Source organism: Nycticebus coucang, chromosome 17 (assembly GCF_027406575.1).
Source record: "Nycticebus coucang isolate mNycCou1 chromosome 17, mNycCou1.pri, whole genome shotgun sequence".
NCBI classification, from domain to species: Eukaryota; Metazoa; Chordata; class Mammalia; order Primates; family Lorisidae; genus Nycticebus; species Nycticebus coucang.
This window is the reverse complement of record NC_069796.1, coordinates 86156777-86172799: the sequence shown is the minus strand read 5'-3', so window position 1 is coordinate 86172799 and position 16023 is coordinate 86156777. Positions and strand designations below refer to the sequence as shown.

At 40.4% G+C, this 16023-nt stretch overlaps 1 protein-coding gene across 2 annotated transcripts in view; it reads right to left on the bottom strand.

The window, feature by feature from the left end:
* AFAP1 (actin filament associated protein 1) overlaps positions 1-16023 on the bottom strand; it is a 205069-nt gene that overhangs the window by 115779 nt on the left and 73267 nt on the right. For both annotated transcript variants that reach the window (XM_053566739.1, XM_053566740.1), the window contains exons 3-5: positions 15655-15753; positions 13200-13328; positions 9911-10008 (exon numbers count right to left, since the gene is read on the bottom strand). In XM_053566739.1, coding sequence (XP_053422714.1) covers positions 9911-10008; positions 13200-13328; positions 15655-15706 — 279 coding nt within the window. In that variant the 5' untranslated portion in view covers positions 15707-15753. The remainder of the gene's footprint in view (positions 1-9910; positions 10009-13199; positions 13329-15654; positions 15754-16023) is intronic.

Here is a 16023-nt window from a genome sequence, read left to right as displayed (position 1 = left end):
TTAAATCATACAGTAAATGGTTTGCCATTGCTTTAATGACATACTCTGAACTTCTCTGCAGAGTACCCCAGCCTCGCCGCAGATTCTCCCAGATCCATTATCCAGCAATGCAGGATTGCTTACGAGGCTCCCAGCACACCTGGCTCTGCTCGGGTCACACCTTCTGCCTGGCTTCACTGCCTACCCATTCCGTCTTGATGCCACTGTAAGTGAATTCTCCTAAAAGTCAATTTGCCAACAGCAAATGACCAACAGGCCAAAAGTCTATTCACCAAAGGCAAACTTAATTTACTGACTGACTGGCTTAATTGCTGAATAACGAATTCACTGAAAAACTATCAGAAAAATACCATAGACCTATCTTAGCCACACCCCACCTAACTGACTCATTGACACATGTTCTCTGCTCTCTATAAAACTCCCTTGACTGACGTCCCCGAAACGCTAAACATACACGGCCAACAGCTTCCTATTTCAAGTGCCTTCCAAACAGAACCACCTGCTAAGCTGTATATTTACTAAGAGTCAGCTTTGTTCTTTAAATTCTTATTACTATAATTATTTACTTTAATTTGCTCCTTACATAAACAAACCAATGAAAAAATGAAAGTACAAAGAAAGTTAATGATTCTCTGAGATGCTTTAGACAGGTTCAGTCAAACTGAAGGGAGACCCAGGGCAGACATCAGACTCCAGCTTATCAGCCTTTAGACTCCAGGACCTAAACCAGTGGCCCCTCTGGGGCCTAAAGCTTTTAGCCTTGAGCTGGGAGTTATATTATTGGCTTTCCTGGTTTGAAGACCTGGGACTTTAGACTGAGCATTGCTATCAGCAGCTTGCTGACAGCCAGTCATAGGACCTCTCAGCCTCCATAAACAGGCGAGCCAATTCCCCTAACAAATCCCTTCTTTTGTGTGTGTGTGTGTGTGTCTGTCTGTGTGTCCTATTGGTTCTATGTCTCTGGACAACCCTGAATGATACAGGTTTGGGACTGGGAAACCCAAACAGCATTCCTTTTCACTATATTCCTTATGACACATGGGAAGAGATTTGTGAAACTGTTCCTGCACAGAAAGGCTGTGGTAAGTTAAGAATATGAGGCTACTTCATGATGAAAGATAAAAGTTTAACCATTAATTATTACTGGTGCTGCAAAAGCAGAAAATCGCTTAATTGCACCACCCGAGCAGTAACCAGCCTTTTGAATGGACAGCATAGACTTATGAAATTTGTCGACCACAACCACTCTCCAAATACAAGTGCAGTGAGTGCTTCAAAGATCACAGAAGTGAAAACATCTACCAAAACATAGGAGAAATCTCCATGCCAAATTATTCAGCAGTGCATGACTCCTGCCCCGTCATACACAGCACAACTTACCAGTCTGTGTATTTCATTGTCCCCTCATTTCCAAAACTGGAGGTATAAACCGTGTAGAGACTTTGAGAGAGTTCTAATTTGCTTTATGCGTATTTTTACAAATCTGACTCCAGAAACTGCATTAATACCATGTTGACTATGTGTAAGTTCTGTGTATATGCATTAGAATGCTGCAACTTCTTCAATAAACTAAGAGATCTTCTTTTTGTATGTGTACGTTTATGAAAGATAAAATTTCTTGAGATCTCAGTTCTCAGGGAATTCACATGTAGTAGAGACCCACCAAGGTTTCTGAGCATGCTTGTCAGAAGACTTAGGTTGTTGGTCCCAGTATTTCAGACGGCTGCAGTTATGAAGCCGGGTACACACACCTGTCAGCCCCAGTGATCTGTGTTTATGCATTTTCCTTTTTGATCTATTTATTTATGAACCTGGTCTGTTTGCTCACGACTGTTATGCCCATGTAACTGTCATTAGCATGCCTGAGTGTTTATGCTTGCAAAGATCTTATATTATTATTGCCCACTTTACTGTATGAAGTGGCCTAGGCCATGTGTCATGTTTCTATGTTTGTCAAATAAATCCTCTTTTAAAAATGTTTTTAAAAATATGAACAAAGACACATCAACTATAAAAGGATAGAGCAGCATTCATAAAATTCTAGGGATCTAAACTCATGTCACAAAAACTGTAAATTAACAATGTAATCATAGGCTTGGTACCACAGTTTATGCCTATAATACCGGCACTTTGGGAGGCCAAAGTGGGAGCATCACCAGAGGCCAAGAGTTGAAGATCAGCACGGGTAACATAGCAAGATCTTGTCTCTACAAACAAAATTTTTAATGGGCTGGGTATAGTGGCCACACCTGTAGTCCCACCTGCTCTGCAGGAGTTAGAGGTTTCAGTGAGCTACGATAATATCACTGCACACTAATCAGGGTGACAGAGCTAGACCCTGTCTCAAAAAACAAACAAAAAGCTCAGTGTCCTCATGTGTATAGATTATGCAGAAGAGATCAGCAGTGAGTAGCCCCACACTCCAAGAACGTAGTCGTTGGCCCTCCATCAAACACAGCAGTTTTGCAGCAAGTAACAACATGGCTTAGATATCTGGGGAAAATGCTCTTGATACTCTATGTAGGAGACTTTGGGAGGGAAAAATCACCCATCAGCCAAATTGTTACTCAAAAGTTGTTCATTTAAAGTTCAGCATATGTATGCCTCTTTTTAAAATCTGCCCCTTAATCAACATTTCTGACTGACCAGTTCTGATGACACCAGTAGCAGGGCTTCTCATATACCTCACACCTGGCCAGTTTGCAGCCACAGGCAGGGACAGACCCTTGGCCAAGAAAGGTTAAGAGACAAGGAGACAAGAGAAAGTGAGAAAAGGAGGATAATGAATTAATGCGCAAGAACCTGTATTTGAAGGAAAACACACAGAAATGGACAGATGATTCAATGGTTGAAAATGGGAGAAAACACTGGGAGTACTCTGCACCTGAAACTGGCGTCCATGTGGACAGTCCCTCCCTCTGGGACATGCAGTTTGGTCAAGACCAGAGAAGCACCAGAGAAGAGTCCCTGAAATCCATATGTCCATGGGACTCTTCTGAAATAGTCTATACTCAAATATTTTAGAGCTATAAGGTATAAATAGTAGTCAAGGTCTGATTTTACAGAAGTATAGAACAGCCAGAAGGCAACCAGTCATCGTTCCCTAATTTCCTTACTGTGTAACTGGTTACTGTTTAACAGCACTCTCCCCCCTGACAGGTACAAGATTGTGACTCCCCCCACTACCTCTATAGATAGCCTTGCTATTTTAAAGCCTACGACTGGTGCCTCCATAGATAACATTGCTAGCTTAATGCCTGACTTGTGATTCTATAGATAACATTGCTTATTGGAAAGTCTAAGGACTGGTCTTTGAGTTCTTTCTCAGACTCCGCATTCCAGACGGACCCACTGACACCAACTAGATTTGTGGATAGTGTGAGAACAGATCTAACAGCCTTGAGACCCCCTGCCTCTGAAATCTCCCAACTGAGAAAATAATTTCTGTGTCCCAACCCTTTGACTTCATCACTCACTAATCAGCAGACCCAATTCCTTAACCCTTTGTTTGCCAATCACCTTAAAAAACGTAGTCCCAAAATTCTCAGGGAAACAGATGGAAGAAATTACTCCCATCTCCTTGCCTGGCGCCTGGTGAAATACAACTCTTTCACCTCTGTGACACCTGCTGTTTCAGTGTTTCGACTTCCTCATAAGCAGCAGACAATGAACCTGGTTGGGCTGTAACATTTCTAGATGCTTCTAGAAAATGCTTCTCAACCGTCAATCTCAAAACATCTTTACCAATATGAAATGTGATGATATAAGACACGGCGTATTAAGACACACCATGGGAGAGTCACAGGTTCATGACAAGCTTAGAAAGGAAAACAAAAATAAACCAGAAGATGGAGACCAAGAAATTAATGAACTACTGATTTCACAGCTAGTTATTCATCTTTCGGAGAAGTACTATATCAATGAATAGGACTGATACGTTGAATTATATACTTCTGTACTCTCAATTTCTTATTATACCTAAAAACAGCAAGTGAGACAATGAAAAGAGTAAAAAATCAAACCATAAGTTTCTATGAGAGTTAAAAAAAGAAAATGATTAAAAAGAAGTTTATAGATAAGGAGAACTATGTCATACATATGTTGGAGATTCTTTTAACTTTTTCATTTTTTGTAATTGTTTGGGATTCATTAAGGGTACAAAGAATTAGGTTACACTGATTGCATTTGTTAGGTAAAGTCCCTCGTATAATTGTGCCCTACCCCCAAGTGGCGTGCCATACACCGTGACCCCCCCAGCCCCCTCCCCTCTACCCTGCTCTCTCCTTCCCCCACCCCCAGCTTGTATTAGCTCATCCACTGCCTTCATATTAGAATTGAGTACACTGGATCCTTGCTTCTCCATTCTTGAGATGCTTTACTAAGAAGAATACATTCCAATATAAATAGGTTTCATTGAAGTACTGAGCACATTGGATACTTTTTCCTCCATTCTTGAGATACTTTACTCAGGAAATAGGTTCCAGGTCCCTCCATGTAAACATAAAAGAGGTAAAGGCTCACACTTTGTTATGAAAGATAGAACACAACTATAGCCCAGGATGAAGGAGAGAAATGGGGTGGGAAGGGATGGAGGTTTGAAGAGGGAGGGTAAAAGGCGGGACCACACCTATGGAGCATACTGCAAGGGTATAAGTCAAATCTGTCAAGTGTAGAACATAAATGTCTTAACAAAATAATCAAGTAAATGAGGTGAAAGCTATGTTGATTGGTTTGATGTAACCATGTCAGATTGTATTAAAAAAAAATCAACACATTGTACCCCACATATGCATAAATGTATTCATGATCTATGTGTATTTGACTTAATAATAAAAAGAAGAAGAATGTGTTCCAACTCCATCCAGGTTAAAACAAAAGATGTACAGTGTTTATCTTTTTAATGGCTGAAGAGTATTCCATGGTATACATATACCATGGGTTGGTGGGCATTTAGGCTGTCTCTACATTTTGGCAACTGTAAATTGAGCTGCAATAAACAGTCTAGTGCAAATGTCCTTATGATAAAATAATTATTTTTCTTCTGGATAGATGCCCAGTAATGGGATTGCAGGATCAAATGGGAGGTCTAATTTGAGTTCTTTGAGGTTTCTCCATGCTTCCTTCCAAAAAGGTTATATTAGGTTGTAGTCCCACCAGCAGTGTAAAAGTGTTCCCTTCTGTCTACATCCATGCCGGCATCTGCAGCTTTGAGACTTTGGGATGTGGGCTATTTTCAGTGAAAACAGGTGATACCTCAAGGAGGTTTTGATTTGATAAGGGAAGATGAGCATTTTTCCAAATGTTTGTTAGTCATTCATCTGTCTTCATCAGAGAAGGTTCTGTTCATATTTCTTGTCCAGTGGTAGATGGGATTATTTACTCTTTTTTGTTGATTAATTTGAGTTCTCTGTTGATTCTGGTTATCAACCCTTTGTCAGATTCATACCTTGCAAATATCTTTTCCCATTCTGAAGGCTGTCGTTTTGCTTTACTTATTGTGTCCTTAGTTGTGCAGAAGCTTTTCAGCTTAAGTCCCATTTGTTAATTTTCGTTGTCACAATGGCCGCTGTAGTCTTTTTCATAAAATTTTTCCCCAGTCTTGACATCATCAAGAGTTTTCCCCACAATTTCTTCCAAGATTTGTATTGTTTTGTGTCTTAGATTTAAGTCTTCTATCCATCTTGAGTCAGTATTTATAAGTGGTGAAAGGTGTGGGTCGAGTTTCAGTCTTCTGCATGTGTTTATCCAGTTCTCCCAGCACCATTTGTTGAATAGGGATTCTCTTCCCCACTGTATGCTTTTGTTAGGCTTATCAAAAATCAGATGGCAAGTAGAGACTGGTTTAAACTCATGGTTTTCTATTCTGTCCTATACGTCTATGTCTCTATTTTTGTGCCAATACCATGCTATTTTGATTTACTGTGGACTTATAATATAGCCTGAAGTCTGGTAGGGTAATGCCTCTGCTTTGTTTTTGTTACTGAGAATAGCCTTAGGGTGGCGCCTGTGGCTCAGTGGGTAGGGCAACAGCCCCATATACCGAACGTGGCGGGTTCAAACCCGGCCCTGGCCAAAACTGCAACAACAACAACAACAAAAAAGAATAGCCTTAGCTATACGGAGGTTTTTCTGATCAAAGTATGATGTTGGTACTTTAACAGGGATTGCATTGAATCCGTAAATTGCTTTGGATAGAATAGACATTTTGACAATGTTCATTCTTCCCAGCCTTGAGCATAGTAAGTTCTTCCATCCGTTAGTGTCTTCTGCAATTTCTTTCCTTATGGTTTCATAATTCTCTTTGAAAAGATCTTTCACCTCTTTTGTTAGGTATATTCCTAAGTACTTCATTTCCTTTGAAGCTACTGTGAAGGGAATAGTGTCCTTGATTTGCTTCTCAACTTGGCTATTATTGGCATACACAAAAGTTACTGATTTGTGGACACTGATTTTATACCCTGAGAGGTTACTATATTTCCTGATCACTTCCAGGAGTTTTGTGGTTAAGTCTCTGGGGTTCTCTAAGTATAAGATCATATCATCAGCAAAGTGGGAGAGTTTGACCTCCTCTGCTCCCATTTGGATGCCCTTTATATTCTTCTTGTGTCTGATTACATTGGCTAGAACTTTCCAGCACAATGTTGAATAACAGTGGTGATAGTGGACAACCTCTTCTGGTTCCAGTTCTAAGTGGAAAAGCTTTCAGTTTTACTGGATTACGTATAATGTTAGCTGTGGGTTTGTCATAAATGGCTTCAATTAGCTTAACTGTACCACCTATTCCTATTTTCTTAAGTGTTCTTATTAGAAAAGGATGCTGGATTTTGTCAAATGCTTTTTCTGCATCTATTGAGAGGATCATATAGTCTTTTGTTATTGCTTCTATTGATATGATTTTTTTTTATTTGACGTATTACATTTATGGACTTGAATATGTTAAATCAGCCTTGCATCCCTTGAACAAAGCCTACTTGATCATGATGTATAATGTTTTTGAGTAGCTGCCATCTATTAGCTAAGATTTTGTTGAGTATTTTTGTATCAATATTCATTAGTGAAATTGGTCTGCAGTTCTCCCTTTTAGTTGGGTCCTTTCCTGGTTTAGGAATCAGGATGATTCCTAAAAGGTGATGTTTGCTTCATAGAATGTGTTGGAAAAGATTCCTTCCTTCTCAATGTTTTGGAATAGGTTCTGCAATATAGGTGCAAGCTCATCTTTGAAGGTTTGATAGAATTCTGATATGAATCCATCTGGTCCTGGGCTTTCATTGTTGGAAGGTGTTTTTATCATTTCCGTAATATCAGTGCTTAATATTAGCCTGTTCAAGAGATCTATTTCTTCCTAGTTAAGTCTAGGAAGATGGTGTGATTCTAGGTATTGGTCCATTTCCTCCACAATATCAAATTTCTGCACACAGCTTTTGGTAGTAGTCAGAAATAATCTCTTGTATCTCTGTGGTATCAGTTGTTATCGCCCCCTTTTCATTTTTGATTGAGGTTATTAAAGATTTTACTTTTCTATTTCTGATTAATCTGGCCAATGGTTTATCAATTTTATCTTTTCAAAGAACTGACTTTTATTTTCAATTTCATCTATTTCTGATTTAATTTTGGTTATTTCTTTTCTTCTGCACGGTTTGGAATTGGATTGCTCTTCCTTAGTTTGTGGATGTGCTCTCTTTCTATTTTTTGGATGTAGGCATCTGATGCAATAAGTTTCCCTCTTAGGACTGCTTTTGCAGTGTCCCATAGGTTTTGGTAGCTTGTTTCTTCATTGTTGTTATGCTCAAGGAAGTTAATAATTTCCTTTTTAATCTCTTCCTTGACAAATATGTCCGGTCAAGGCTGACCCTTATGTCAGCATAAGGTTGTTTAATTTCCATGCCTTTGTGCAGGGATGACAGTTTTTGTTGGAGCTGAGTTCCACCTTTATTGCCTGGTGGTCTGAGAAGATGCAAGGTATAATTTCAATTCTTTTGATTCTGTTGAGGTTTGATTTGTATCCTAGGATAGGACCTATTTTGGAGAATGTTCCATGGGCCGACAAAAAGAATGCCTCATTTTTTAAAAAATATGAAATTTATATATTCAATATGCTCTCGACTGTGAAGATTAAATGTATAGAACAGAAATATTTATAATGCAAGGCACAGATATGAGCCACATATGTAACTTAAATTTTTCTAGTAGCTACATAAATTAACTAAAATGATTTTATTAATGTATCTTTAATTCACTATATCCAAAATATAATTCAACGTCTTATCAACATAATTATTAATGAGTATTTTACATCTTTTTTCTCATATTGTCTTCCAAATCCAGTGTGCATTTTACACTTAGACCTCGTCTCAATTAGAACTATCCAGGTGAGCTCAGCAGCCCCTGGAAGGTGTGGCCCCTGCACTGGACCCACAGGTAGAAAACAGACCAGAAGCCAAGATGCCAAATGGGAATCCCGGCTTTCCTGGGAAGAAGGAAACATAGAGGACTTTTTACCTACTTCTTTAGGGTTTTTTCCATATTTTCTACAATAATCTTGTTAGAAATGCATCAAAGGCCCTGTCCAGACCTAGTGAACCACTCTAACAAGATACCTGAGTGACTCGCCTGGACATCAAAGTCTGAGAAGAGCTGCTCTAAGTAGCAATGGCTTGGTGTGACTTCAATTTTAAGCACATAGCATGTGTCCTAAGCATTTGAGATATAGGGTGAACATAAAGTCTGTGTGCAATTTACTTTGCTGAACTATTTTAAATTGCACACAGACTTTATGTCCACCCTGTATATTCACTCTTTTAATCTTCACGATAATCTTGAGACACCAAGAAGTACACTGACCCCCCAAGTCCCACAAGTGAGAGGCAGAGCAGGAAAGAGAGTAGAAGCCTTGCTCTGAATTTGCACTACCCCTCAGACTCCCCAGGCTTTGGTTGAGTGAACAGACTTCAGCCCTCACAGCCTCCCCCATCTGCAAGTCACACTCTGCCTTTCCCACTTCTATGATCTTGAGCAAACCACATATCTTCACTAAGCCTCAATTTCCTTATCTGGAAAATGGGTATATACACACTTCACATGATAAGTAGTATTTTACAAGTTCTTCGTGAGGATTAAATTATAAATGAAAAAAATAACCAGCATGATCTGTGATATGTTTGTTGGTAAGTACTAATGTCTTCCTGTCCCCTGCTACAATAATTAGTGTCATGTTGGACACAGGCAGAGAGATACACGTGGTCCTGCCTCCCCACCATTCATACCCTGGCAGAGAGATAATTAGATGATTCACACCAAAAGCAAACACAGAGAATTGCTAAGGAACTGATTTTTGTCCCTGAGTAAACAAGTTGGAAAACAATAAATCCAGAAAAAGCTGAAGGGTAATGAAAAATTGTATAAGTATCTCCAAATCAAACAAAGTGACCAAAATTTTGCATTTGAATGGATAAAATCAAATAAAATACACATTCCTGGAATATGTACATATTTCTCTCTTAGAAAAAAAAAAAAACAACAACAGGTATTTAACCCCAGAAGAAGCATCACAATGAATATTAAAGTTTCAGAATAAGGTATTCAAATTCCGAGTTAGCTCAGCAACAGGACTAAATTGTCGGGCTCTACCAACATTGTTTTGCCTGCTAAACCTCTGATTTTTTTTTTTTCCAAAATATGACTTAAGAATAGATTTCTATGGGGTCTGTAGCTCCAACAATTTGAAAAGAAACACCAGCTTCCTAAGGGAAAGCTATACCCAGGGTCTACCAATTAGCTATCATCAGCTGCTTCCCGGCCCTAGAAACGACTCAAAACATTCCCTAGAGCACAGTGAGGCATCCGTCCTACGCGCACGCCTCGGCCTCATCAGGACCCCAAAGCTAGCAGAGGTGGTGGGGCTTCAACTCACCAGCCAGGGCTGAGGGATCTCCGGCAGAGGCATCTGAGGAGGGGCTGGCAGGCTGCTTGTGGTGTCTTGCTTCTGAGCATGATCTTTCACTTCAAAACCTGTGTTAACCAAACCACAGAACTGAGTAAGGAAGATGAGACTATTAGCAGCCATCATTTTCTGAGCCCCTTGTTGAAAATGTTTGCAAACGTTTGTTTTCTCTCCTTTTTACAGATGAAGAATCTATGGAAAAGAGAGGGAAGGGAGGGAGGATGGAGGAAAGGAAGAAAGAAAGAAAAGAAGGAAGAAATGAAAGAGAATGATTAACGAACAAACTGAAACAATGGAGCTGGCCCCAGAGCTCCATTCTCCTCCGTGCCTGGCTGCCTCACAAAGGCAAGTTGCTCCACCTGAACTTCTATGCTGGACAGTACTTACCTGTGCACTAAGGGGGCAGACGTGTTCCTAGGAACCAATACATTATTATTAAGTTCTCTCCCAAGTCAGCTACTGTAACAAACGTGCCTACAGATGACATGAGTGACATGAGCTGGGACACCTCGAGATACTTGTGTTCGGCTGGGAACACAAATACACGTATAAACTGTGAGGAGATGTGCTGTGGTGAGCACTAGGCCAGCAAAGGCAAAGAGGAAGGATCAAGTTTCACTTTGGGCACAACACTATTTACATGCAGAGCTCAGGGGGAGAGACCTATAAAAATAACCACTGAACAATGATCAGCCAGTAATGTGTCAAGCAAGGCCAGGAATCAAAATATGAAAACACCTAGTGCCTGACCTGCATTTCAATGGAGATGAGAATTTTGGCAAAGACCTGGAGGCAATAAAAAAAGAAATGGGCAGTGCCCATAGCTCAATGGGTAGGGCACCGGCACATACACCCAAGCTGGCGGGTTTGAATCTGGCCCGGGCCAGCTAAACAATAATGACAACTGCAACAAAAAAATAACCGGGCATTGTGGCAGGCACCTATAGTCCCAGCTACTTGGGAGGATGAGGCAAGAGCATTGCTGAAGTCCAAGAGTTTGAGGTAGCTGTGAGCTGTGATGCCACAGCGCTCTACCAAGGACAACATAGTGAGACTCTGTCTCAAAAAAAAAAAAAAGAAAAGAAATAGAAAAAAGGAAAAGAACACATGAAAACTCTACTGCTTAAAAAAGAAACAAACAAACCAACAAAAACTCACAGATGGGTTTAAAGCAAATTCAAGAGCTGAAGAAAAGGGTGGCGGCTGTGGCTTAAAGAGTAGGGTGCCAGCTCCGTATACCAGAGGTGGCGGGTTCAAACCTGACCCCAGCCAAAAACTGCAAAAAAAAAAAGAGCTGAAGAAAAAAATCATGAATTCGAAAACAACAGAAGCTGTATCTAGAAGGAATCATGGAGACACAAGGGCTCAAACTTGCTGGACAGAGGAACAGAGAATGGGCAATCGGGGTGGGATTGAAAACAGCACTCCCAAGGCACAGAGGGTTAAACACAGCGGTGTGCTCAAACCAGGAGTCTGGACCAGCTGAGGGAAGAGGAGAGGATATCTGGATGGATGTTGGGACTGCTCACTCAGAAAACAAAGTGCCTTCTCCTATGTAGAGGAGATGAGATTGCAAAGTCACACAACCTCTACTGATAAGATAATCATAAAGAGTAACAGCCAGTCTGCTTAATAAAAGCATTTATGACAATAATTGTTAATAGCTATTCAGGGACAGCACATGTCAGGCATAGTTTTGAAATATTTTATCTCATTCAACCCTCCCAACATCCCACGAGGTAGATGCTACTTAAGACTTTTTTATAGAGAAAGTGGAGCAAGACTAAGGAACTACTGCAAGGTCACGCGTTTGGTAATGGGCAGGGCCTTGCAAGTGGCCTAAGGAGCCTGGATTTTGACCACAGGCAAAGGGGGATAAACGAATAAGCATTAAGCCAGCGAAGGCAGGGAGAAGATCAAAGAGTGAGGAGGGAAGTAACGAAATTATTACAAATGTGAACATTTCATACGGACCCCAAAATACAGTCCTCACCCTGCTTTCTTTCCCAAGTGACTGGTCTCACCATGTACCGAGGTATCCACACCACCCACACTCAATCTGCTACCAGATCCTTTAGGCCGTCTTCAAGACAGGCGAGCTCTCCAGAATGCAAACAGAACTGTGTGATCCTGTGGCTCCATACACACGTACTAGAAACCAATGAATTTTATACTTTAAATGGGTGAAGTGTGTGATTTGTGAATTATATCTCAATAAAGATATTTAAAAGAAAAATTCCTACATCTCATCCAGTTATCTCCTACAGAGCCTCCAAGATTCTGATATCATAACCTCCGAGAACCACCCTTTGGCCTCCACCACTCCTGCCTCTCACAAAACTGGTGTGGACCCTGCCCATGAGCGCTCTCATGACCCTTGATACTCTCAATTTTTCTGTATTAGCCACTAAGCATAGAAGAGTTAATAAGGCAGGCCCAAGACTGCTATCTGTAGAGGAGCCTGATAGCAAGGCTGGCCTCTGGCTAGCATCGGGAACTTGGATTTCAGAAGTGCCCCCTCCACCTGGCTTATTGTACCCTCAATGAATCCCTAAAAATAAAAAAAATAAAAAAATAAAAAGTGCCCCCTCTGTTCCCCATTTGGTAAGGTTGGTTTACTTTGCCTGTACAGTTTGTCTGAATAGCCTGGTCCCTGCAAACACCCGCTTCAGGTGTCTGGAATTCCAGCATGTGCTACACAGAGGGTGCCTATGGGACCAGACCCATGTAGAAACCTTGGGCAGTGAGTTTTTACTGAGCTTCCCTGACAAAAACATCGCACACACGTTGCTGCATTTTTTATTGCTGGGAATGAAATGTGCTCCCTGTGACCTTCAGGGGAAGAAGGGAGTATAAGGAAGCCCACACATGGGCTTCTCCAGACTCTGCCGGGGTCTCTTCCCTGCTGATCAGCCAGTGGGGCCGTGTAGCCTCACCACCAACGTAATGGATCCCGGGCAGGAGTAAGTGGAACAACATGCCAAATTCTGTGAATCCTTCTAGTTAATCTCAGGATGTAGGGGTGCTCTTGAGAACCCCAACAAACTCACAATTCTGTTAGCATCTTAAAGTCTTTATCTTCCCTAGAGTCTAACACAGTACCTGGCACAAGCCTGGGCCCTCAATGAAGACCCTATGAACGAGCAAGTTCCTAAGTTAAAGAACAAATGGATATGTTTTACAAAGATGGTGGAATTAAAGATGGTTATGGAAACCAAAAGAGGCTGGAAGAATGACCAGGCGTTTGAATGAGACTCACCTTTGGAGGACTGTATCCTCAGCAGAATGTTAGTTATTACTGCCTTTTTCTCCCTGACAGTTGATGTTAGATATTCATGGTCCAGGAGTTCAAGAAAGAGGCGAAGTTCAACTATTAACTCTTCCATTGCTAAAAACAAAGGAGACAGGAAAGGTATTATCAGGCCCGTGGATCTGCAAATACCAATGCTAAGTTTTACTCAAAGTATTTCATTTTTAGCTTGATTACTGAAAATAGTACTCTAACATGAAAAACAAGTTTTCTGAGACCAGGTCAATTAAAAAATATATATATCATCTTTTAACAAATGCACTGCTCCTTCACTTTTGCTTTGAGGCAGAATAATTCAACTGGGAGAAGCTCCAAAGCCATTCTGCCAACAGATGGTGTCACAGCCCAAAGGCCTGACATCATCACTGGGTGTCAATTACATGATATTAAATTTCAGTATCAAGAAGGAAAAGGGAGTTTAAAATGCCAAATAGTTTTCAAAGAACCACTAGGGCATGGTTTCAGAAACTCAACACCCAGCTCTGTTTTTATACAGCTGGCCCCATCCCCAAGATGACTGCGAGCATGTTTGTTTATACAGTTATCATAAAGGATGCTGAATGTGGAGGAGCCTATAAAATACAAGTTCGGGTGCTGAATTCCACCATGTTTTCTCCTTCTAGGACTACAGCAGACTTGTCCTCTGATATCCATAAGGCTGCAATACTGGCTTATGTCAGAAATCTAGAAATGATGATATGAACCTCTAGGGATGTGAACTCCTCCTTTCGGAGAATCCATGAGGTCCAAACTACTTTCCTAACAGTAAGATGTTAGGTGGAAAAGCCAGGGTAAAACTACTAGTATCTTAGCAGCAATCAAAGCAATGGCATCAAACTATCCTAGTGGTCATTTTTTTCTTCCCCATACACTCACTCACAATAAAAAAAAAATAGACTACTTTCACTTAAGAGTATTCTTGAGAGAGCAATAAAAAAAATCATTGTTTTTTTAAATTTCAACCCTTGAGGGCGCACCTTTTTAACAGCCCATGTAATGACATGGGAAGTAGGCATGAAGCACTTCAACAGACAAAATACAACGTTGTCTAGAGAAAAATCCCTCATGTTATTGTTTGAGTTGATAGCTACTGGAAGCCACTTTCTACATTCAGCACCACTTTCACATGAAAGAATGAAGGATGGCTAGCAAAGTACCTCATGCCTATAATCTCAGCCCTCTGGGAGACTGTGGTGGGTGGATTGCTTGAGCTTAGGAGTTTAAAACCAGCTTGAGCAAGAGCAAGACCCCATCTCTACTAAAAATAGAAAAACTAGCCAGGCGTTGTGGTGTGCGCCTGTCCTCCCAGCTATCTGGAAGGCTGAGGCAAGAGGATCACTTGAATCCAGGAGTTTGAGGTTGCTGTGAGTTATGATGATGCCACAGGACTCTACCCAGGGCAACAGAGTGAGACTCTGCCTCAAATTTCTAAAAAAGAAAGAAAGAATAAATGATGGGCAAACTACCATATTTTAGACTTGAGTATTTAACAGTTATTCTCAAAAAACAATCGAGCTTATCACTCACTGCAAGATAAACAACTGACAGCATTTGTGGCCAATGAGAAAAGGTGATCTTCCAAGTGAAAATAATTATTTTAGAAAACTTATATCTGCCGTTGTAAGAGCTTGACAGCCTCCCAATACTAATAGACTTTTCCCAATGAGATTAAAAGTAACATTGACAAAGGTGACTTGTTTGAAACTTGTTGCATAATGTAATAGGTGGCCACTTGGAAGATCTCGCACCTCAGGGAACAATGATGTTATAAAACTGCACGTAATAAACTGGACTATTGTGACGTAACAGAGGATAGATGGTACAGCTTCAGATTCTGCATCGCAACTAACCTTTAACAAACTGCAAAGAATATCCACAATTTTCTGAAAAAGCTACTGAAAAACTCTTTTCTTTCCTAAACACCTGTATGAGGCCAGACTTTCTTCATGTACTTTCACCATGACACCTCCTCACACAATGGGGAAGGAAGGCATGTGAGAATGGGCTGTCTTCTACTATGCCAAGTACTAAGGACACTGCAAAAATATAAAACAAGGGTACTCTTCTCATTATCCTGTTTTGGTAAATGTGGTTACTTTTCATAAATATATATTATTTATGTTAACAGGTTGATTGCTAACTGATTTATTTTGAGACAAGAGTCTCGCTCTGTCACCTAGGCTGGAGTACAGTGGTATCATCTTGGCTCACTGCAACCTCCAACAATCCTCCTGCCTCAGCTTCCCAAAGTGCTCGGATTACAGGAATGAGTCACCTTGCGTGGCCAAGCGTACTGGTATTTGTTAAAGACTTAATAAATATCTTAAAAATTGCCTTTCTAAAATTCTAGTATGATAAATATCTATAGATAATATAATCACATAAGTAAAATATATTGTGATACCAAAAAGTTTGAGAGCCACTGATACATGCAAGTACTTATGTTCTTCATTCATTCATCCAAGGTCTGTCTTTTGTCAATGATGTAAGTCATGCATCTTGCCTGAGGAAAGCAAAATGAAAATAATCCACACAAGTAAAAAGTTTAAGAACTACTGTCTATAGGATTCTTTCTAAATCTACTGTTCTGTAAGTCTATCACATCCTCCAGAATTAACTGAGGCCACCCTTTTAAAATTACCAAAGCTCTCATAATTTTAGGAAAATGGGCCGTGAAATGGCAAATGAGCCAGAAGTAGACAGGCTGTGCCACCAGCCATTTACTTTTCCTTGTCAGGAAAGTCTCCCATCTATGAAATGAAGAAATTGGGCT